Source organism: Ruditapes philippinarum, unplaced genomic scaffold, assembly GCF_026571515.1.
Source record: "Ruditapes philippinarum isolate M1 unplaced genomic scaffold, ASM2657151v2 ctg2215_1_1_1_1, whole genome shotgun sequence".
Classification (NCBI taxonomy): Eukaryota; Metazoa; Mollusca; class Bivalvia; order Venerida; family Veneridae; genus Ruditapes; species Ruditapes philippinarum.
In genome coordinates, this window is record NW_026862127.1 from 161,713 (window position 1) to 183,934 (window position 22,222).

Genomic DNA, 22,222 nt, shown 5'->3' on the forward strand with positions numbered 1-22,222 from the left:
TTTTTTATCATATTTTGAATCACTTATATATTATCATCACGACGTATTATATACACATGGAAAATAACATATTTATAAAGAATATATCAGCAATAACGGAAATTACACCAAAAGCACTAACATAGAAGTTTATATTGAAAGTAACCAAATTCAAAATCACTAACTTTTTTCTTTATCTTCTAGTTCTCGTAATAGATGTATCAATCTTTTCCGTTCATTTTTATATATCGACCGTCTACTTTTGCCCTTATTTCCGTAAAGACCTATAGCTTTAAGATGTTTTGTTGACCTGACAGACAAACTGATTGTATCACCAATTGCTTCATGAAACGCCGAATTAGCGCCATTTCTATAAATAGCCGGTTGGTCCTGATAAGCCATGAAGTATTCTATATGACCCATCTCGTGGTGAATCGTCTCAAACGAGTCCATGTCTATCACCGTGCACATTTTTATCCTGACACAACAAAATAGAGAACATTTTATGCTTTCTTATAAATACACTCAGGCAAACAGAAAATATACACAAGAGTACAAATACAGTTTTGTATATAAATACTTAAAAGCCCTTTCTTCTTCTGAGGCATGACGGTAATTTGTCTCAGAAACGAATACATTCATTCTTCTTTAGTAAAAGCTTACATGGGGACCATAATGTTTAAACAATGGTTAGAGCATGTAAGATGCTTATAACCTGAAAAAAATAAAAATGACAGTGAACTTATTCGTCACTTATATACACATTATAGTTGCAAAATAGCAGTTTGACTTCCGTGAATATTAATATAAATCACTATAATTGTACTTATTTCCAGAAAGCAACAGAAACAATTGGCCAATGGGCAACTTTTTGGAAACTATAAAAGGGCATCAAAAAATAAAATAGTTTTTGAGAAATACAAATAAAACCATTTCGGAGGCATAATGGGCATATACTGGCTTACAAGCTCAGTTTAACAAATGCAAAATTTTCTCGTTTTAATGCTTTCATCGGTTCTTGTCCAAGAAAGTTATATTTTACCTAAAATCTTTCTTCGGTTTCTCAGAGAAGAAATCACTAGCTGAAGCATGACAAACTACATCTTTGTTTTCAGGTCGTTCCTTCATTGATAACTCATTAAATTCACGTGACATAGGGTAAAGGCCGATAGATTTGTAGAATTGCTCCGCAGTTTGGAACATTTTGTCGACAGTATATCCCTGAGATTTTAATTCGGCGTCGTAATCAGGTTCTTCCATCTCTGGAAATGGTGCAACAAGGTCATAAATGTTTTCCCAATTCTGTGCCCACATGTTTCCTAAAATTAATAAAGAAAAAAATTGAGTGTATGAGAAGTACCAGTTCCTTGCGAAAGTGAAGGCAACTAGTACTGGGAAACTGCTTGACAGCCTGCCCAGGAACAATGCAGTGGCTGAACTGTGCTCTGGTAAATTCAATGTGGCTTACTGCATAATAGACACCGATGACATCTTCTTAAAATTCAGTTATAGTTGTTCTTGATGTTTTTTAAGTTTGATACATTACTTGTGCCACAATTTCAAGTTAAATGCGCTCAGTAAAGACCTAAGATGTTTCACATTTAGTTCAGCAAGGTTTAGTTTTACGTGATTTCCAAATATAGAAGGTAATATGAAACACGAGTGTTAGATCAAATACTATCAAAAGGAACTAACATAAGGTATACAGAGTGTTACAAATTATTGATAAACTGTATTCCTTACCGGAAAGATGGGCAGGAATACCGCCTTTTTCAAAAATGTGATTGTATTCCGGGTACTTCTGCTGCAGTTTTGTTCGTATGTACGCGTGAAGTTGTTCGTACAAAGGAAGCATGCTGGTCCAGAGTTCTTCTGTGATTGACTCAAGGTGTGGAGTATCATCGAATTGAGATTGTATCCATGCCTCGGCGTAATTCTTGAACTCTGTAACGTGGCATCATTATAATGTCTAATAAAACTCTCGTACGAAGTTCTATGATATCTTTATAAAGTCAATAAAGAGAGGTGACTGTGAAGACATGACTTGCATTTAAATCCGTTTCCTTTCTTTATCAAAATTAATATTTTTATTCTGATATTAATAATGACGTTAAAATAAGGCGTTACTGGATGCTGTTTGCTTATTGTATAAGATAATATGTTGCTAATACTTGTAAGACATACATAAACGTTTATAAGACAAATTGAATTGTTCTTAAGATTACTTACTGTGGTCTCTAGCTCCTTTGTTCAACAAACGAACTAAAGTGGAGTAATCATCCCTCATTGATGGCCCAGTAGCATTACGCCAACCCCACCATGCCGCTAACAACAAGTTCGAGTCTCTCGACTTCGCCATTATTTCTGTTAACTCTGGCTCTAGATTAAGTTTCTTTACACCTGCACCATTTTGATCAGCTTCAACCGTTGCTTTGCTGTAAATCTGTTGAAGGTTTGATTGAGCGTCAACATGTTCTCTAAAATGATAAAATCAGAAAATCTTATCATCTTTGTATAAACTAGAAATGTGTCCATAGGACACGGGTGCCCCCACCGCGCCACTGTTCTGTCAATCTTTTTACTAAGTCAAGGGAAATAACTCTACAAATACTAGATAAATCCACAAGCGAAACCCCAGGTGCAAATCTAAAATATGCTGAGCAACCTGCCCATAAGGTTTAATGACTATGTCAAATCCTTTTTGAGAAACTTGCGACTTAAGTTGAAAATTGCAAAAATTTTCTAAGTGAAGGGCAATAACTCTAAAAAATACTAAATAATCCAGACGAAAATACCTGGTGCACAACTGCACATGCTGATCAATATTCCTGTAAAGTTACATGACTCTAGGTCAAATACTTTTTGAGTTACGTGCGACACATGTTGAAAATTGCCAAATTTACTAACTCAAGGGCAATAACTCTGAAAATACTAAAAATATCCAGACGAAAATACCCAGGTGCACAACTACACATGCTGATCAACATTCCTGTAAAGTTTCATGACTGTAGGTCAAATACTTTTTGAGTTACGTGCGACACAAGTTGAAAATTGCAAAATTTTACTAAGTCAAGGGCAATAACTCTGAAAATACTAAAAATATCCAGACGAAAATACCCAGGTGCACAACTACACATGCTGATCAACATTCCTGTAAAGTTTCATGACTCTAGGTCAAATACTTTTTGAGTTACGTGCGACATAAAAGTGAACGGACGGACGGACGGACGGAAGGACGGACGGACGGAAGGACGGACGGACAGACGGACGGACACGGACGGACAAGGGTAAATCTAAATGCCCGCCACTAACGTGGGGGCACAAAAAGCTAAATGTGATACATGATTTGATTTACATAGAATCGCCCACATATTAGTTGCTAACACCTGACTTGAAATAACAGTGGTTTGGCTTACCGTTTAGAGTATTTTTTTTTAAATCAATAAAAATAAAGTTATTGTAAATAAAAAAATAATTCATATTAATATTTTTTTTATACAATTGATGTGTCTAATTTTTACATGTTCATGTATGAACTTTCATTTTCCAAAATGTGAGGTACTAACTTCATCTCATCTTCATCAATGGGGTCCGTATTAAAAGCCATGAAACGGAGCTTTCTTTGAAGGTCATGGTTCAAAGATGAATATCTTTTGTCATTGATATAACGCTGGGCATCTCGGGCCAGGCCTTTGCTCCATTTTGAATATTCTAAAGTTTCATCTTTTAACTGAAACAGAAAAAAACAAAACAGATAAACTATTGATTACATTTATAATATAGACAACCATAAGGTGATAGATATAGGAATTAAGAATATTTTTGGATTTTCTTGCTTTCTTTATATGGTTAGCCCTGATATGTGTACGTTTAACAATCATACATTATGCCGACTGTATGTAAAGTATGGTTTTTACACGGATCTTGTTCTACGACCATTTCACAATAAAGTCCAGTATAAACTTAATTCCGTTTACATAAATAACAAGTATATTATATAACTACAAGTTGTAGATGAGAACAGACTACGCAAATATCTAGAGATACACATGAAAGGAGAAAATAATTGTTGGGTTTAACGTCGCACCAACATCAAAGTATATAAACATAAACGAGTCCATCTCCTGTTTTCGCAAGGATACACTATTTAAATATATAGGCTTGCAGCGACAGGAAGTAGCAGGCGCTGTAGGAGCACATTTGTCTCGGAGCACATTTGTCTTACGTTAGACCGATGCGGTCGCATTTGTCCCACATGAGACAAATGGGACCTCAAATGTCTACCCCAAAAAACTCATTTGTGTGACAAATGTGCTCCGATCAAGTTTTTTAAGGGACATGAAAGCACATTTGTCTCATGTGTTTTTAAGGGACAAGAAAGCACATTTGTCTCATGTCATTTTTTATGAATTATTTGTCACATATTTCCCCGCGGCAGAAATTCCGTTTTAGAATCGAGGTTCGCCGTTTTAACTCATGTCAAGTGTAATCATCAATAGGTTTGCTTATACTTTCTTTATGAAAACCTAAAGTGAACTTATAAATTATATAATCTCTAATTCAAGAAATTGATTGGCTTAACCTAAAGACGAACGCTGAAACATACTTAATCCCGTTCTCGATGGTACAATGGTGACAGCGCGATGGCACGATGATACGTTGATGAAAACGCGATGGTGCGAACGTGAAACAACGATTGTACGATGGTGAAACAAAGATTGTACGATGGTGCAACAACGAAGGCTCGATGATACAAAACTTTTGATGACACGTTTATAGCTCCAAAAAGTTATTCATTGGCTAAGTACCTGAAGCATTTTTCATCTGCTGCTTTTTGCAGATTGTACAGTTTAGATTGTGATTTAGAATTTTGTATGAAGTCAAAAGGTTACAAGCATCTAACTTCCTCAGAAATCATTATTTGAATATTAATAAATTCATACTTGCCCTATCTAAAGAAGTAAAAATTTATTCCTTTCTGAAATCTCATGGTATAGAATTCTTCGACATTGTGAGATCTCGTGTTACATTATCGTGCCTCGCTTAGTGTCTCATCGGAATGTCGCGTCTCGCCCGATTCTGAGTGGCCCGATTTTACATAATTATGTCATTACCCGGATTATTTTAGGAATTCATGCATGTTGTAAGTGCTTTTGCAATTGCGGATCTGTAAATTCTTGGAAAATGACGATTTTTTGCGACGGACGCGCCCTCAGGCGCGTTCAGAGCTAAGTCATCTACACATGGGATTTCGTCTGCTACAATCGCGCAGTGTCCTCAACCGATTAACAGCCCAAGAAAAAGTACATGAATTTTATCCTTTAAAACTCCCATACTTTGTCGGGATATCTTAAAATCTTCCATATTTAGCCTTTTCAATTTCAAATTAAGTTATCCAAGTTAAAATATGAACGCAAATGATTGATAAAAACGTTGTAGTCCCGTAGTATTATTGCGCAATATGCAAATTACTGCCGAAACGATTTACCGCTGTCGAAAAAGTAGGACAGCAAATTATACTATAATAAAGGTGTAAGCTCTGAGTTCCAAGAAATTATTAGTAGGAAATAAATATTTCTACATTATACAAAACATTATTATTAACAAATCAAAAGTTTTTCGTGACTCTAGAATAACTCGCGCATTAATAAAAGAAGAACTATTTTCGTGACTCATACCGCGGGTTTAGCTGAATATTCAGCAGTTATTAATAAATTAGATACAGTACAATGGTTAGTATAAATATCTATTTTTGAAAATGCATGTAACAAGAGGGTTTTTCAACACTTTACCACCATGTAGTCTTTCATGAAGGAAGTTATAATATCAGTTCTACTTCCGATTCTTGTGGTTTGTTTACATATTTTTCTAGGTCACGATATGAGTTAACCTTCGCTATTCTAAAAATAGATTCTGCTGCACCTGTGCTGATTTTCGGACAGGCGATTAGTGCATGTAATAAACCAGCGGATACTTACTTTGTTTACATGCAATACAAGTGACATTTAATTAAAATAAAAACGATGTGCTCTAGCTGGCCCTTGTAAATACATTTTTTTTTTAAAAATACACTATTAATTGCTGATGATTTTAACCAAAAATATTTTTAATGAGACATATCCAAGAGAAATAAAAAAAAAACAAATGACTTATATTTTATTGTCTATATGCCCACTATGTTATAACACGAAGCAATTCTAAATAACATTCTCACATGTATAATATATTATGCTTGAAGTTTATTTGCATGGTTTTATTTTAGAAATATTTCGTTGACAGTTTTTTTTTCTATTTACATATCATTTCTTGGAATAAATCGATAAGGACACTGATTTACAAGTTTGACCAGAGTTTTTAGGCATAAATTTCATTCTGTATTTAAATGCTTGAAAGTAGAAAGTCTGAATTATATCAGATTGGGACACAAAATATATTGCTCTAAAAATCTCGAACTTGTATGGAACAAATTTTCTCTGTTATATATTTTGTGTTTTATTTTTGTTTGTTTTTTTCTAAAAAAAGCCTAAATGTCTCTCCAGTTGCATGTCCGTCGCATTCAGTGCTGCAGCACTTTGATTATACATACATTTCTGATGAAAACAAAATACGTGTGAAATGGTCTTCTTATTTTCTTTCGTAGATCATTTAAGGGCCTCCGTGGTCGAGTGATTTCAAAAACCACTTGCCCCTAACCGCTGTAGGTTCGACACATACAAGGGGCGTCGAACTATTCATGTGAGGATCCCGGTCAGGGTCAAAAGTCGGAATACATATATACGCGTGCGAACGTAATAGCTATCGAGTGCGCACGTAATAGTATCGCGTGGCCACGTAAAAGCTATCGTGTGCGCACGCAATAAATAAGAAAATTCTATGTCCCATTTATGCCACCGTAGATACTACCTTGTTTTTGCTAAGAATATTTCTAGTGCCATAAATTATTTATAAATCTTTAAGCATTGAAAATAAACGTATCACAATTAATAACGATAAGAATAGACTTGCTGCATGTGTGTTAAGGTTCTAGATGCTGCACTTGTAGAAAATGCAGAAAATGGATATTCTTAAATTTAATACATGACTCCTATGCAGCGGCATGAAGTTTTTGACTGACCGGAAGTGACCTAAAAACGGTATTATAAATACAGAAAACACAGAACAATGGCTGGTAGCCGGTATACAGATGGGCATAATTATTACCTTTTAAGAATTTTATGGATAAATGTGAGACAAATGTGCTTCGAGTGTCCTTTCTATTGTGTGTCGAACACATCTGTCTCATTTCCAATTTGTCGCAAATATGAATGTTTACGAACACATCGGTCACACTTCGTGAGACAAATGTGCTCCGAGACAAATGTGCTCCTACAAGGCGCTCTTACTACATGTCGAATTGTATAGGTCCGGAAGACATGGTACAGAGATTTCGTTTATACACTATGAATACATTATATGTCATATGACAACTTTCCAGGTTTAATGGTGGAGGAAGACCTCAGGTGCCCTTTCATGAAATATTTCAGGCACAAATGGGCACCGGAGTAGAACCAACGACGTTCCGTTAGCTACCTGGACAGCTTTATGACATGAAAGAATCCAAATTTCCTGTTGGGATTTGGACCCACATGGGTGAGGGGCAAATGGTTTGAAGTCAACAACCTTAACCACTTGGACGCTCCTGAAGAGAAAATAACCTTAAAGTAATGTTAAAGGATGTACTGACATTTTTTTCGTTCTTTTCCGTTATGTCTGTCTGAAAATTCCAGTCAGCAATGGTCAGTCTATTGGTCAACAATCGTAGACAGTTGTCCCAGTTTTGGACGTCGACCTTGACTTCCCCATGATAGTCGTCAAAGCTGTTGACCTTTATTCCATCCTCATTTAACTTCATACAAATTTTGCGCTGCGTTTCTTCTGCAACCGACTCTGTACCTTTAAATCAACCAAAAGGAAAACGTAAAACAACAACATTAATTAACATGTTAATTAGGATGCCTGATGTATCCATACATGAACGTACAGTGAGAAATAATGGTTACCAGACATATCACCTGCCTGTTAGTAAATTATGCCTCATCCCAAATTTTCTTTTTTTTTTTCTTTCGTTGCAGAAAATGAGGATTCAGCTGACAATAAGTGGTTTATGTTGACAAAACAAAATTTTAATGAAAGCACACTTCTAAAATTACTGGCATTTAGATTTCAAATGACGTATGCTTAAAGCTTGATATAATTTAAAAGGTCCGAGTTAATCATTTTAAGAAATACTACACAGCATTGAAGTCCTCGTAGCATTACGGGTATAAAGTGATCGATCAGTCTGACCGCAAACATTTACCGCACCGAAGCCGAGGGCCAAGTCGGCTTAATGTTTGGGGCTGACTGGGGAGGTTTCTATCCAAAGTACTGTGTGCCATTTTTTACATTACACCGCACTTTACTAGACCATAACGACAATAATATAAACGGAAAAAAAATCATATTGTATATAGTGCCTTGTAAAGAAAACTTTTTACACTCATATCGCATAGGATCGTAATTAGCATCATCTTGAGTATTTTTAGCATTTATAAGAAATTACAGAAGTTATATGTTACCTCTTATACCGTGACTCTCTTCTTTTGCTTCAATGAATTCGAGGTCTTCCATGTAAGTCTGTAGCGCGCTCATTTTCTCGATCATTGCACGTGCGTCAAAATCATGACCCTTGGTATTGACCCCTCTGACAAATAATGCTAGGGCCGCCGCCATATAGAGAAGCCGTGGTCCTGCATCCTTCGTAATCATTTTATTCCTAGTCACCTGAAAAGTTATTTTACAACTAATTTTTTGAACGGAAAAATAAGGCGACATGTGCTGAGATAATACGTCTCTGTGGGGATGCAGCCTGTAACAATGATATTGTAAATATTAGATATTTTAAAACTCTGCATTATCACAGGGCATCGCTATGATAACAGTTTATCTATAGATTTGTTATCCGAATGAAGTCCTTAACATTTTCCATGCCAACATTTTTTTAGAACCTAAGGCAATTCCTACTGCTATTTTAAAGGGGAAAAAACTCATGGTTTATGTTTGTTACGAAACCCTCTGGTGAGATGTGGACTACTTCTATGTTAATATTCAAATTTTTAAATTCTTCGTACAAATATAGAATATTGTTATATAACATTTCGGCATTATCACCTACATTTAACCAGTTTATCTTTTCTTTACAACATTTCTTGAAAAAAAAAATATATCAAAGAATAACATGAATCACGTGAACATCTCACAATGACGTAACACGTAACGCCATGGATACATGCTCGTTCAAATATTCGTAAAAAATGTTTTAAGAGAGGCTTGAAACAAGCAAACTCTGTCATAACATTTTATTTTCTTAAAGGAGCTCAACTGAGTTCAAAAAGCCTAAAAAAGTTTGAAATTCTTACACAGATCATGTTAAGCACTTAAAACTGAAAAATCTTCAAATGAAAAAGGAATATAATCAGAATTAAATTGAATATCGATTTTTTCTTCAGATTTGAGCGAAAAGCTTTCAACGCTTCATTTTCGGGCCATTGTGTACAGAAAGAAAGAAAGAAAGTATTAACAAAACTTTTCACTATGTAAATTGGCGAGTAATGTTTGTTTTGTCTATATTGAGCTAATTTAACATAGAAATGTAAGCAAATCTACGACAAAACATCTGTAATTATTACTTTATTGCCAGTATGGTCCAGTATCCTTCATCAGAACACGAATTCCTTGTCATCAGAACAAACCCGAAGCTTTTAAATGAAAATCTGAGAATATTAAGAATTCTCGTGACAAAATTAATAATACCATGTCCCGTTCACGCTTCCGTATAAATATTTTGATAACGGTCTTTCAGGAATTGTTTTGTTAACAATTTATTGATTGTAAAACGTCACAGAAAAATGAGACGCACTTATTCATGTAAAAAAGTTAAATTAGGTTTAACATATTTATAAATATAAATGTCACGAAGAAATATCTAAACCGTGTTTTATCAAATAAGTAAAAAAAAATCGCATAAGTACCTTTGTAAAAATATATACTGACAAATAAAAAGGAATGAATTGTAATTATATATTATTATGTTAATGTTTGCTTCATATTATTCCGAACTTTAATTATTACAAATACAGAAACTGCAATCAACAGCGCAATAGCGGATATGACTGAAATAAACATTAATGTTGTGGTTGTTCCCTTTAGTTTCATAGACAACGAATAAAATTCGAAACTAATGAATTTAATTTTCTTAAACTTTGCATGATTAAATGGAATCATATAATCATAACTTAAGCAAATGTTGATCTTTTTATTATAATATTTTCTTCTGCGTGGGGGGGGGGGGGGGGGGGGGGGGGAGGTTTAACTTCCTACTTTTTGAGCTAGCAGCCATGAAAGTGATTTTTTTAGGTCTTTGTCAAGAGCAGATAAAGCTTTAGCAAGCAACACCTGATTTGATTGCAAATTTCTATTTATTACTTCAGTGAAGATGTCATGGGGCAAAATTTACTAAAATTTTATGCAACACATTCCATTATAGTATACCCAGTTCCTATCTATGATATCACGGTATGTGACTGCGAGTAAAAGCAACACACGATGATGCTAATATTTTTAAAACTGGCACACTAAATTCATTTTCATCTGCCATAAATTTAATTTGGGGAATAATGAATGTATTTGTGGCAAGAAAACTATTTTATAAAACTTAATATTTGACTACTATTTCCCGTAATTGTTTTACACAGTCAATTAAAATATGTTATAATCACATATACTGACATATCGTCTGTTCATTTAGTTTGAATTTTATAGCAAGTTAACTGTTGGAAGTTTTGTACAACTTTATTATAAGATTTTGACCCGTCTATCCTTCCATACTTGCATTTTTTGGGGATAACCGTAATACCATAGTAACCTCCTCTGATATTACCCAAAAGAAGAAAAATCTCATTCATGTATGATGTTTATATTTGAATATTTTTCGAATAAAAACGTTAAGTACCGTGATATCATAGAACCCCGGGGTAAATGATGTGAAATGTTGGAACAAGTTTTTGAAGAAAATTTGCTCATTTAAGCATAGCAAACTGTATTCTGTAGAGAGAGTTGTTTATGAGGACTGAAATAACAAAAATAGTTGATGTCTGAAATAACAAAAATAATTTGAAATTAAGTAAGGTATCGATTTGCTTGATTTTGAGTTATCTGCGCTAGTATATATGCTCTAGAAGAGGATCAGCAAACTTGAAAAAGTCAGATACAATTACGGAAAGCCTTATCATTTTCTTTTTGTTCCCTATATAACAATATTATAGCTGTTTTTTTAAGATAATGGTTATATCGACATTCCCATCATTTATTTCATTCCCTCGTGTCATCAACAATAACAGATAAAGTAATGTCAATAGCTAAATAGTTACATTATGCAATCAGTACAAGAAAGGAGGAGCTTATTACTGTATTATCATTTGATAATTCAATCCATCACATTTAGCAACAAGTGTATTTGCAATTTATCTCTCTATTGTTTGACTGTATTGTTGTACTTTGTATTTAAGCCGGATGTCTATATTACAAGACAAATACTGAACTAGTCGGACAGACAAACATACAGAAAGACAGACGGACACAATGAAATATATATGTATAAGAACATATAAACAGACAAAAACATGAACGCAAAAGCATAAATAACCACAAAGTTTTATATTTATATACATGTTTATCCGACAACTATAGTTGAAAACATTATACATGAATACATACCCCTAAAATGACTTTATCCTCGATATCCACTTTTATCTCCTGCCATTACAACAACAAATGACTGAAAATTGTTGAAAATTGTTATAATTCATACATTATATTCATTTAAACAAGAGATAGAAAATTTATACTAACATGTACAGACGACACAGCTGAAACATATGGCTGTTTAAGTCCAATCAGTATAAAATCTTGTCATGTAAATATATTGTTTATAATATATTTCCCTTTTAACAGTGAAGAGTATATACACTGAAATCTTACTACTTTATCGAAATATTTCTTTCTTCTTCATTCATGCGTATCGTGTATAAAATGGATAAATATATATACCCGGATATTTACGTTTATTGACGTTCACTTTACATCAACTTGTTTAAGATCTAATTTGGTGAAGTAAAGTAAAAATAACTTCTTACTGTTCAATAAATGGGGTCTTAAAATTTGTACTAATTTTACTGTAACCCCAAAACAAATAAACTAAACCATAGTGTTTGATACTTTTGTCGTATTTTTTTTCTACTCTCACTTTAAAGCAGCACGCCTCCAGGTTGATACTAATTTTCATGAAAATTTGAAAATGTATTTAAAAGTATAATATTGTGGAGTTATCAAAAGAATGCAATTTACACATTATCAATGGCACTTTCAGCCTATGTAAATTACCATAAAGAGGTCAAAATATGCAGAAATAGCCCTTACTGCGTTAGTAATGCAATAGAAATGTAGTTATAAATACTGAAAAATCGGTCATTAATGGCACATAACATGTAAATTATTACCAGAATTTTGAATCTTCATGCTTTTCCTAAAGTCTTAGTACATTTTTCTCAGGATTGATTTTATCGTAATACTTTTGCTCATCTGGAGGCGTGCATCTTTAAGTGGGCTTGTTTATTGACAAACCATTCATGATTTTAAGGAAATTTTCAAATAAGTTCGGACTGCATAGCGAACAGTGCAGAGGGAGAAGTCGGAGGATCTAGGTCTGCATTGGGAATAATCATTTACCATCAGCAGTTAACTTAACCTAGAAACCCTGTCGAATATCTTCACAAATGATATATAACATTCTTTCTATTATAAGAGTGTATTGCATACTTTAATAAATATATTCAATGTATATGTCGGCAAAATGATTGTTATCTGGCGAGAATAGACCTTTAGCTAGAATAGAAAATCGAATAATTATGCATGTCAACGTTGAACGACAATGTATACTGTGGTATGCAAATGAGATGCACAAGTCGAGACTGGAGCATAAACACGCACGTGTTTTCTGATCATTCCGGAGTCTCGATAGGGACAACAAAAGTGTTAAGTTGTTAACAAAGCATACAATAGTTCAATGAAAACAATTGTCTGTGACTTGGTCAGTTAGTTTCTGGTGTGAATGTAAAATGCACGTGATGTTTAAGAAACACATGAAAATGTTAAAAATCCTGCGCGACACAGACACGTATACAGAAAGCGCACGAGTTCTAAAGCCACTATACGGACTCGTCCCTGGCAGTCAACGAAGACCTGCATAAGAAATGGCACGTGGATACATAGCTATAGCAGGATGAAGACACACTAGAAAAAGTCCGAATATTTATGGGTCAATCCTGGTCATATCTGATAATTTAACTAACTCCTTACGATTGCTATTAAATGCCTATTATGCCCCAGAAATGCTTTTATTTCTCAAAAGTTTTTGGTTTTGGTGTCTACTTATAGTTTTCCGAAAGTTACTCATTGGCCAATTACCTGAATCATCTTTTGCTTCTGTTGCTTTTGGTTATTAGTACAGTTATAGTGATTTAGTATTTTATATGGAAGTCAAAATACTTACATTTTGCTACTTTAATGACAAATACTTTCACATTTGCGCTACTTTTTCATGTGATAAGCATCTAATATGCTCTAAAACCTTTATGTTAACGTTATAAACTCATTTTTGCCCTTTTTAGTATAAAATTATTAATTTTGTGTTTGTAGCTTTCACTCCGGATCACGGCAGTAAGCCACATTAAATTTACCAGAGCACAGTTCAGCCTCTGCATCGTTTCCTGGGCAGACTGTTAAGCTGTTTACCAGTACCAGTACTAGTTGATTGCACTTTTGCAAGGAACTGTTTAATTCTGTACATGCCAGAGCAGAGGTACAATGCGAATGACCGTAGATAGGATTTCATGATCAATCACAACGAAATGGACCTTCGTCGTCCAGGAATCAAACTCAGGTCGCCAGATTCACAGACAAGCGCTGTACCGCAGAGCAAATTATTCGTTTCTGAGACAACTGGTTTATTTAAATGAAAACTATTACAAATTGAAGACCTATAACAGCATATTTATAATACATTTAGTAAAATTATTTATGTCATTTGATTCGTGTTTCATGAATGAATATTGAATGTCCATGTATATAACTACTCTTATAATTGTTAATAAACCATAAAACCATTTAATTCCTGCCGCTAAAACTTTTTTGAAATTTTTAAACCGCATTGATTAAAGGGAGGCAACCGTATCGTTAAATCAAATCAATGCTTGCATTATATTTATATACATAATGATCTGCAGTTAAATTACTTTTAAGTTTTCAAATATACATGTGTATCGTAAATACATTAAAACAACATTTTTTCTGTACTTCTGTTCCATTGTTTTTCTTTCATTGAAATATACATATATTATTTCCATTATTTTTTTTATTAAAACCTTATCTCTCATGCGCAAGTAAAAATCTATGAAAGTTTGTCAATATTTTTAATTATTTTAGTTGCCGTTTTTGAAATGTTTATTGAGAACAAATCTATCATAATATATATATATATATCTATATAAATCTAGGATGTACATGTTTATATGTAAAGACAAATCGATACACGAGTACAATATTCCCGTCGAGCAGCTGTTTTTCCTATATATAATTATGTACATTCTTCATTACCAGGGAATTCATACTATACATAAATATATATATATATCTTTAAAATGTAAGCAAGATAAACGCGTTACCTGTGATTTACTTTAAATTTATTATCTAATATGAATTTTGATGAGTAATACAGAAAACCATTGTTGTTATCTTTTGTCTATATCTTTAATCGTTTTCTCCTAATTCACATATTAAAAAACTACAACAACTACTGTTTTATAATGATTGAAAAAAATGATCAGGAAAACAATTATCATAATTATTAGAATTGACTGAAATAAAGTGAATCTAGAATAGTTATGTTATGTGCATCTTATTCAACATCAAGATTACCCATTTTTAATCATACAGTCTTTTTTTTTATTTATTATAGATATATATCTAAGCAGTCAAGTAAACTAGGTTGATTATATAATTGTGTAATAACGAAATTTTGATGAAAATGAAAAAAAAAAGAAAATGCAAGACCTGTGTTTGTTAGATTTGTTTTTTCACATTTACGAAGAGTGTTTCGAAGTTTACATCAGCTTAGCCACTTTTACTCGTAAATTTACTTTTTTGACTAAATAAACGCAAACATACGAACTGTTCATCATCACTTGCAATTAGTTACATCTTATGTAACAAGCAGTCAGGTACGGACTACCGTTAGGGCCATCGTGGTTATACATTAAAATATAGAGTGCGACAATGCGATAATGCGACAGTGCGATGACGACAATCCGATAGTGATATGACGACAATGCAACAGTGCGATGACGACAATACGATAGTGCGATGACGATCATGCGATGGCGACAATGTGATAAAGTGATAGTGGGATGACGACACGGCGATAGTGTTATTGCACTGTCGCCATCGCATTATCACATTGTCGTCACCACACTATCGTATTGTCGTCATCACACTGTCACATTATCGTACTGTCACCATCGCATTGTCGTCATCGAACTGTCGTATTGTCGCCATCGCACTGTTTAAATGTCGTCATCGCACTGTCGTATTGTCGCCATCGAACTATTTGAATGTCGTCATTGCACTGTCGTATTGTCGTCATCGCGCTATCGCACTGTCGCCCTTTGGAAAATAAAGTATAACCACGATGGCCCTAACGGTATTCCGTATAGTCAGGGCATCACTCTAATACAGAGATAAAGTTAAAGGCGATCTTATATAATAAAATACCTACCATTGCCAAAATTTAATCGCGCCCTTTTTGTTTAAAATATATTAAGTTAGCCACGTGACTTAAGGTTTGAATTACCAATAATGATATTTTCAATTGTAGTATGGCCGATGTATTGTCTTTTTAAAATTGTATAAGTATTCAATAACTTATAAAGTGTCTATGCAAATTTATTAGAGTGGTTAAACTGACGGTATAAGATACGGATCTATCATATCAACTGCAGTTGGAATGAACTTTAAATGGATTTTAAAGTGATAGAAATATTTAAATACGATAGCGTCTGCGAAAAAAGGAACGTCAAGATTAAACCAAAAGGATAAAGAACCGTAGACGGATAAAATTTAAAATTTGACGTGTCTTGTGTGTGTTTCCGAGAAAAAAACAATAAGTTTGTAAGTATATTTTTTTGTTCCTTTGTTGAATGACTGAATAAGTAGAAATTGAGTTTAGAAAACATGGAATAGGTTCCACTGAAAATTGATTGATTTAATTTTCTTTCTGACATATAAAATATTATATATGTCGGTAATATGAAATCTGGTAAGTGTACTCTCGAATATCATACAGGTGAATAAGTCCATTTTAAAATTTCATTTAAAACAATTCACTGTTTCAATGATATTTCATTTAACACAATTCACTGTTTTTTAATAATACACTTCACTGTTATTAAGGAAAATTTATTGGGTGTATCTTTTCAAAACTGTCCTCTTCCTATAAAGTAATCTTGTGATTCTGTCTTAAAAAATAAGCACTTTGATCGTAAATTTTCGACAAACTTTGCAAGTTTCCGTACGTTATCGTATACATTGTGAAGTTCCCGACAGAAAAATTATCTATTTGGTGAGGAAAATGGCAAAACACCGAAGTTAACTCATGTATATTAACCTTGAATATCGCGTACATTATTTTGTATTGTTCCTTAACAGTTGCCTAAGGAAAATAGCGAACTATAGTAACTGTTTACGAACTTGTAATGAACGAATGGCCTTCAATATTTGTAGAAATTACAGAAAATAATTATTACTCTATAAAAAATATTCAAAAATGCTTTATTATTATAGTATGATTTCAAACTTTTGATAAATTAATAAAAAAAAATGAGCCGTGCCATGACAAAACCAACATAATGGGTTTGCGACCAGCATCGATCCAGACCAGTCTGCGCATCTGCCAACCCTATTACAAGTAGATAAACTGATAGCGAACAGCATGGATCCTGATCAGACTGCGCGGATGCGCCGGCTGGTCTGGATCCATGCTGGTCGCAAACGCACTATGTTGGTTTTGTCGTGACGCGGCTCAAATATGTTTCAACGGAGCCTCACTGAGGTCAAATTATTGCATAGTTCAAGTGATGCCTTTAAATGGAGAAGATTGCAATAGATAATAAAGAAATATACTCAGAGTTTAATTTAAAGTCCATGTTTTGCATGATTTATCTTGCCCGGTTTGAGTGAAAAGCTTTGTAACGTTTATAAATTTTAGTCATTGCAAAACAAATAATTATTCTGGGAAAACGGAGTAGGGCAATGATCTAAAAATTTGCACATATTAGACCAGACCTACATACAGACATACAGAAGTCACATTTGAACCCCCTTATGTAAAAAACAATAAAACCCTCAGTGGGGTTCCTGAAATTGAATAATATTCAAACATGTACCGTGTATATCTTCAGAACTCTCCGATGACAGAGTAAGACGGCACATAATGTATCCGTTGTTGGCGTTGATGATTCTGACGTCACTCGCGTCTATATGTCAGTCTGCAACAACGACAGAAGGTGAATATTTAAAACGCTATATACCACTTCCTGTTTCCTCATGTTGCCTTTTTAATACATTTGTTTTATTCACTTTAAAAAGTTCACAAGCCTTCAAAAATACTTTTGATATAAACATCATGAATGTCGGCTTCACTTGTTAATTAATTCGTATTCCTTTAGTTCTTTTAGAGGTCTATTTTGTAAAAAATATACATATAAAAGAAAAATGAGCCGCGTCATGATAAAACCAACATAATGGGTTTGCGACCAGCATGGATCCAGACCAGCCTGCGCGTCCGCGCAGTCTGATCAGGATCCATGCTGTTCGCTATTAGTTTCTCAACTTGTTATAGGGTTTGTAAGCGAACAGCATGGATCCTGATCAGACTGCGCGGACGCGCAGGCTGGTATTGATCCATGCCGGTCGCAAACCCATTATGTTGGTTTTGTCGTGACGCGGCTCAAATATTTTGTTTTTGGTAAATGTAAACAATGAATTTGCCCGGTACCATGCTATACTTAAACAGATTGTCCAAAGTCGTGACTTGAATATTTATCTTGCGAATTATGTTACGTTGAGGAGAGAACATTTTTTTTGTCAAACCATGGATAAATTCATGCACAAACACTGAATTACAATTCATTGCCCCCAAAAGATTATTTTAAACACTTTCACGTCATAATACTAAAAAAATGTCAATTTTTTTCTATTGTTAGGGACGCTAACTAGGCCACCGGCACAAGATGATGAGGGCGGATTAGACGACGGAGCTGTGGCCGCTATCATACTAGGGTGTTTATTGCTAATACTTATTGTTATGACCGTAGTTCTGTGTATTCTTTACCAAAAAGGTAAATAATTATGCTAGATTGGTATATTACTGTTTAAATCTTGTCAGTGTATATCATAATTATGTAACTATTAAAATGCTTTCTTGTCAAGGACTAGAAATTAATGATTTAAATACAAATGTAACAGTATAATAATTATGTCTCCGTAATTATGTATGTGTATATAGTTTGAAAAGTTTGCTCAACCATTGTCTCTTATATTATTTTCAGGGTACATAGGAAACAGGGAAGAGCAGGTGCTCCCGTATTTCCCGGACATTTATACAACACCGGAAAGGTATATTATCTGTGTTTGGCAGATTTATTGTTTTACAATATTTAAAATTTGTCAATATAAGATGGAAGTTGCTCTGGACTTAATGAACTGTATAAATCGTTATAATTTAATTTGTAAAAGACATAGACCAGCTTTTTCTTTGTTCTATAGGTCCATTCGCGAGTTGGTCCTTCCACGAAGTAACATTCTATGGGAAGTTATTTCACAGATGTGTGGACACATATACACATTGATGAGACATTTCTTCAAGCTAGCTTCGACAAGATAGGTCATTTAACTATGAGTATAGTTAGCTATTTATCTGTAATATTTATCATATGGTTTATTTTAGTTTACGACAGTACACAGACGCAGCGATGGAACAGTCCTTTAAAAGCAGGAAACGCCGTTATGTGGAAAAAGAACCAATTATGTAAGTTGCGTTTTACCAGACCATCAGTATTATTGGGGAAGAAAGGAAATAACTGACCATTAAAATTGCCAAGACCTGACGATTTCTCTCATATAGAACTTTTATTTTCATCTTTCGATAATATACTATGCACTGGACATTTGTTATATCTATAATATTGTGTCGGTATATATTTACATGCACTTTACTTTCTATTTTATAAATTAGAACCCATGTTATGTTTTAAATTATTAACAATTAATCTGCATTTTTCGATTTTCTCTCATTTTTTTATTTTATTTTTTAAGTAGATCTACTGTATTTTAGGCCATCAGTCTAGGTGCTTTTAGATGCTTTATTCTGTCAATTCTGTTAAGTACATCAATCAATCAATCAATCAATCAATCATTCATTCATTCATAGCAATGTACTATTCTTGTAAATGTAACCAATTAAGACAGCTTTAACCGCCACAGTAATGAAATATATTCTGTTGAATTTTATGTCATTTAATTAACACGTATTGGAAATGTCAGACTAAATTTAGATAATATAAATGAATGTGAACACAAATTTTTATGATTTCATTTCAACTTAAAAGCCACATACCTCTCCAGCTCGTAGTCTTAATATATTAGATCTAGGTTCTATGGATATGCATCATGTTATATTTCATCCAGTGCAATATTTACGAATGAAAGAGGGAAGAAAAGAAATCTAGACATATCTAATAGATTCTACTTATATTCTAATACCTGTCCAACTATCTCTTAGAATGTGCCAGAAATCAGGTATATGAGGACAGCTTTTGTTGCTTGTATCTCGATCTAGACCGATTATGAGACATTTACGCGACAGATTTTTAATAGTTTTCTCAAGATGACTTAATATAAAGTTTGATAAATTTAAGTAGCACCAATATCTATATTAATAAAGATCTACCAAAAAATATGTAGTTTTAGTCCTAAAATTACAGTAATGAGTGTTTGTTTTACGTATTTTATAGTTATATAGATGATGATATTTACCATCCACCAAAATCCAGACCCTTGCCAACTGACGGAAAGACAGTTAAACGAAATCCAGACTTTGTTGTGCCAAGTAAGATACCAAAATCACGCCGTGCACGACGAAAGACATCACATAGGAGAAGGTATTCTGAGACTTGCCACTGTCAAAGGTCGTTACCAACTTCGCTGTCTTCTCACCGTAAAATGACGTCACCCAATTCGTTATCAATTACGTCATATCCGGATGATGCAGTTTTCATTCCAGAAAAAGGAGGAATGAAGTTTACAATGTTTTATGAAACCCGTGCGCCTTATGGCGATAGGAAAGCTTTGTCAAAGACATTTTAGAATATAGATCTATATGTACTTATGAAGACTACAGTATGGTAATAATCTGGTTACATACTCTACCTTATATAGTGATTAATCAACTTACTGCAAGTTTGACGCTGAAATGGACAGCAAAACTTGAGTGTGAATATAGTATGCCTACTCATAAAAAATTTAGTAGATCTAACTTACATATCTAGACTCTTAATCTTGACTAATCTAGATTATTGAATGTAGATCTATGTTTATTTTCATCCTAAGATCATATCTATTCGTCTTAAGAAAATTTAATACTGTAAAATCTAAAACATTATCTTCATTAATCAACAAGATATTTTATCTAGATGTAAATATATGGTGCTTTAATAGATGATATTACAGGTGTACTTCTAGATATGAATACTATAGTATGTATCTTTTGTGATTCATGTTCTTTATATAGATCTGTAGATCCATTAACCCATGTAGATCTTTGTTGAGTTTTTATTGATATTGTAAACAAACTGCCAAATAATCACATCTATTTTGTTTATAAAAGCCACCTAGATCTAGATGGTATTGTTTTAATTCTTATATTTATTTGTATGTATACACTTCTTTATATCTATTTCTTGAAAGATGAAATAGATAATTTAGACATGTCCTGCAGACATCAAACTGCGCTTTTCTCAGTGCTGGAATTTACATGAAAGCAACAAAGAAAAGGGGAATAATTAAGCAAAGCAAAAGTGTTTGAAAGACTTTACATGCCCTTGGTATTCAACACAGATTCTATTTCAAGGTTGCATTAATGCTTTTATGGTTTTTGAAAACGGCGAATATTCTGAATCGAAAAACGGAAATAATTATGCAAAGTCTGACCCGCATTCCAAATTTGATAGTGAACAAGAACTCTAATTTCAAAATAACATCTTTCATAGCAAAAATAAATTACATACTAAGTTCACTCGCCCTTACGGAATGAATTACACTTAAAAAATTGAAGTACAATTGTACTCGAAGTCTATTGTAATTATTGCGATTAACTTTGACATACAGTCTTTGATAAAATGACGTTTAAAAAAGTAAGCAAGATATGCAAAATAAATTTCAGGATTATTCTGAAATAGTGCGAGACATGTATACAAAGTTGGAAGTGAATTTAACGTCTGTTTCTGTGGAAATCGACATCTGTTTCTGTGGAAATCGACCTCAACAAAACGGTTTAACAGGACAAAAAATATAAGCATCACTTATAAAATAAAAAAAAATAATTTTAGGATTGTTTGCCCGTTTAGAACGGCTTCCTTTAATGACAATAAACATAAATATATCAAGTTTAAAAAAGCTTTTATAGTTTCTGAGATAAAGGACCTTAACAAAAAAAATTAAACAAGAATCTGTGTTTGATTAACACAAATGCCCCCGCGCTCACTGTTGTCAATAATTTAACTTTAGAGAGTGAAGTAGCTAATTTGTATGTGTCTCCTCACCTGAGCATGTTTTACTCAATCCTTCAGTTTCTTTTCCATCTTAGCCTTTCCATCTTGATTATTTCTCTCAAAAGCCTTTAGCTATTAAACTCGGTAAGTAAATGCCTTCATTAATTGTTAACACTTTTAAATGATAAGAAAGAACAATTTGTTACTAACAGATGGAAGCAAATTATCGCAGTTCATGAAGAAGACCAATCATGTGTAGAAATCTGTAATTGGCACCCTTGACCAAC

The 22,222-nt window shown here is 33.5% G+C and overlaps 2 protein-coding genes across 5 annotated transcripts; one reads left to right on the forward strand and one right to left on the reverse strand.

Moving 5' to 3' along the window:
• Positions 1–144: 144 nt before the first annotated feature.
• LOC132718045 (angiotensin-converting enzyme-like) lies at positions 145–20,293 on the reverse strand. 4 transcript variants are annotated; one of them, XM_060701652.1, is made up of 10 exons: positions 20,203–20,236; positions 17,553–17,654; positions 11,773–11,833; positions 8,577–8,781; positions 7,703–7,911; positions 3,546–3,709; positions 2,209–2,456; positions 1,723–1,923; positions 1,022–1,298; positions 145–457 (listed from the first exon to the last, which is right to left on the reverse strand). In XM_060701652.1, the coding sequence occupies exons 4-10, from the start codon at positions 8,764–8,766 to the stop codon at positions 160–162; spliced, it is 1,587 nt and encodes a 528-aa protein (XP_060557635.1). In that variant the 5' UTR covers positions 8,767–8,781; positions 11,773–11,833; positions 17,553–17,654; positions 20,203–20,236; the 3' UTR covers positions 145–159. The 4 variants fall into 4 exon arrangements, with proteins under 4 accessions (XP_060557635.1, XP_060557637.1, XP_060557634.1 ...); XM_060701654.1 differs by lacking the exon at positions 17,553–17,654 and having other exon boundaries at positions 20,203–20,293; XM_060701651.1 differs by lacking the exons at positions 11,773–11,833; positions 17,553–17,654; positions 20,203–20,236 and adding an exon at positions 11,908–12,065.
• On the forward strand, positions 17,559–20,959 carry LOC132718048 (uncharacterized). Its single transcript, XM_060701657.1, has 5 exons — positions 17,559–17,672; positions 18,372–18,506; positions 18,717–18,783; positions 19,115–19,195; positions 20,181–20,959. Exons 1-5 carry the CDS (start codon positions 17,600–17,602, stop codon positions 20,530–20,532), a joined length of 708 nt encoding a protein of 235 aa, XP_060557640.1. The 5' UTR covers positions 17,559–17,599; the 3' UTR covers positions 20,533–20,959.
• Positions 20,960–22,222: the final 1,263 nt, after the last annotated feature.

Excerpts from the sequence above, each read along its gene's own strand:
- LOC132718045 (XM_060701654.1), bottom strand. The coding sequence starts at position 8,766 with ATGATTACGAAGGATGCAGGACCACGGCTTCTCTATATGGCGGCGGCC. Across the intron at positions 1,924-2,208 it reads CAAAGGAGCTAGAGACCACA|AGTTCAAGAATTACGCCGAG; the intron begins GTAAGTAATCTT and ends GCCACGTTACAG. Across the intron at positions 458-1,021 it reads AAACCGAAGAAAGATTTTAG|GATAAAAATGTGCACGGTGA; the intron begins GTAAAATATAAC and ends TTGTTGTGTCAG.
- LOC132718048 (XM_060701657.1), top strand. The coding sequence starts at position 17,600 with ATGTATCCGTTGTTGGCGTTGATGATTCTGACGTCACTCGCGTCTATA. Across the intron at positions 17,673-18,371 it reads GTCTGCAACAACGACAGAAG|GGACGCTAACTAGGCCACCG; the intron begins GTGAATATTTAA and ends TTCTATTGTTAG. Across the intron at positions 19,196-20,180 it reads GTGGAAAAAGAACCAATTAT|TTATATAGATGATGATATTT; the intron begins GTAAGTTGCGTT and ends CGTATTTTATAG.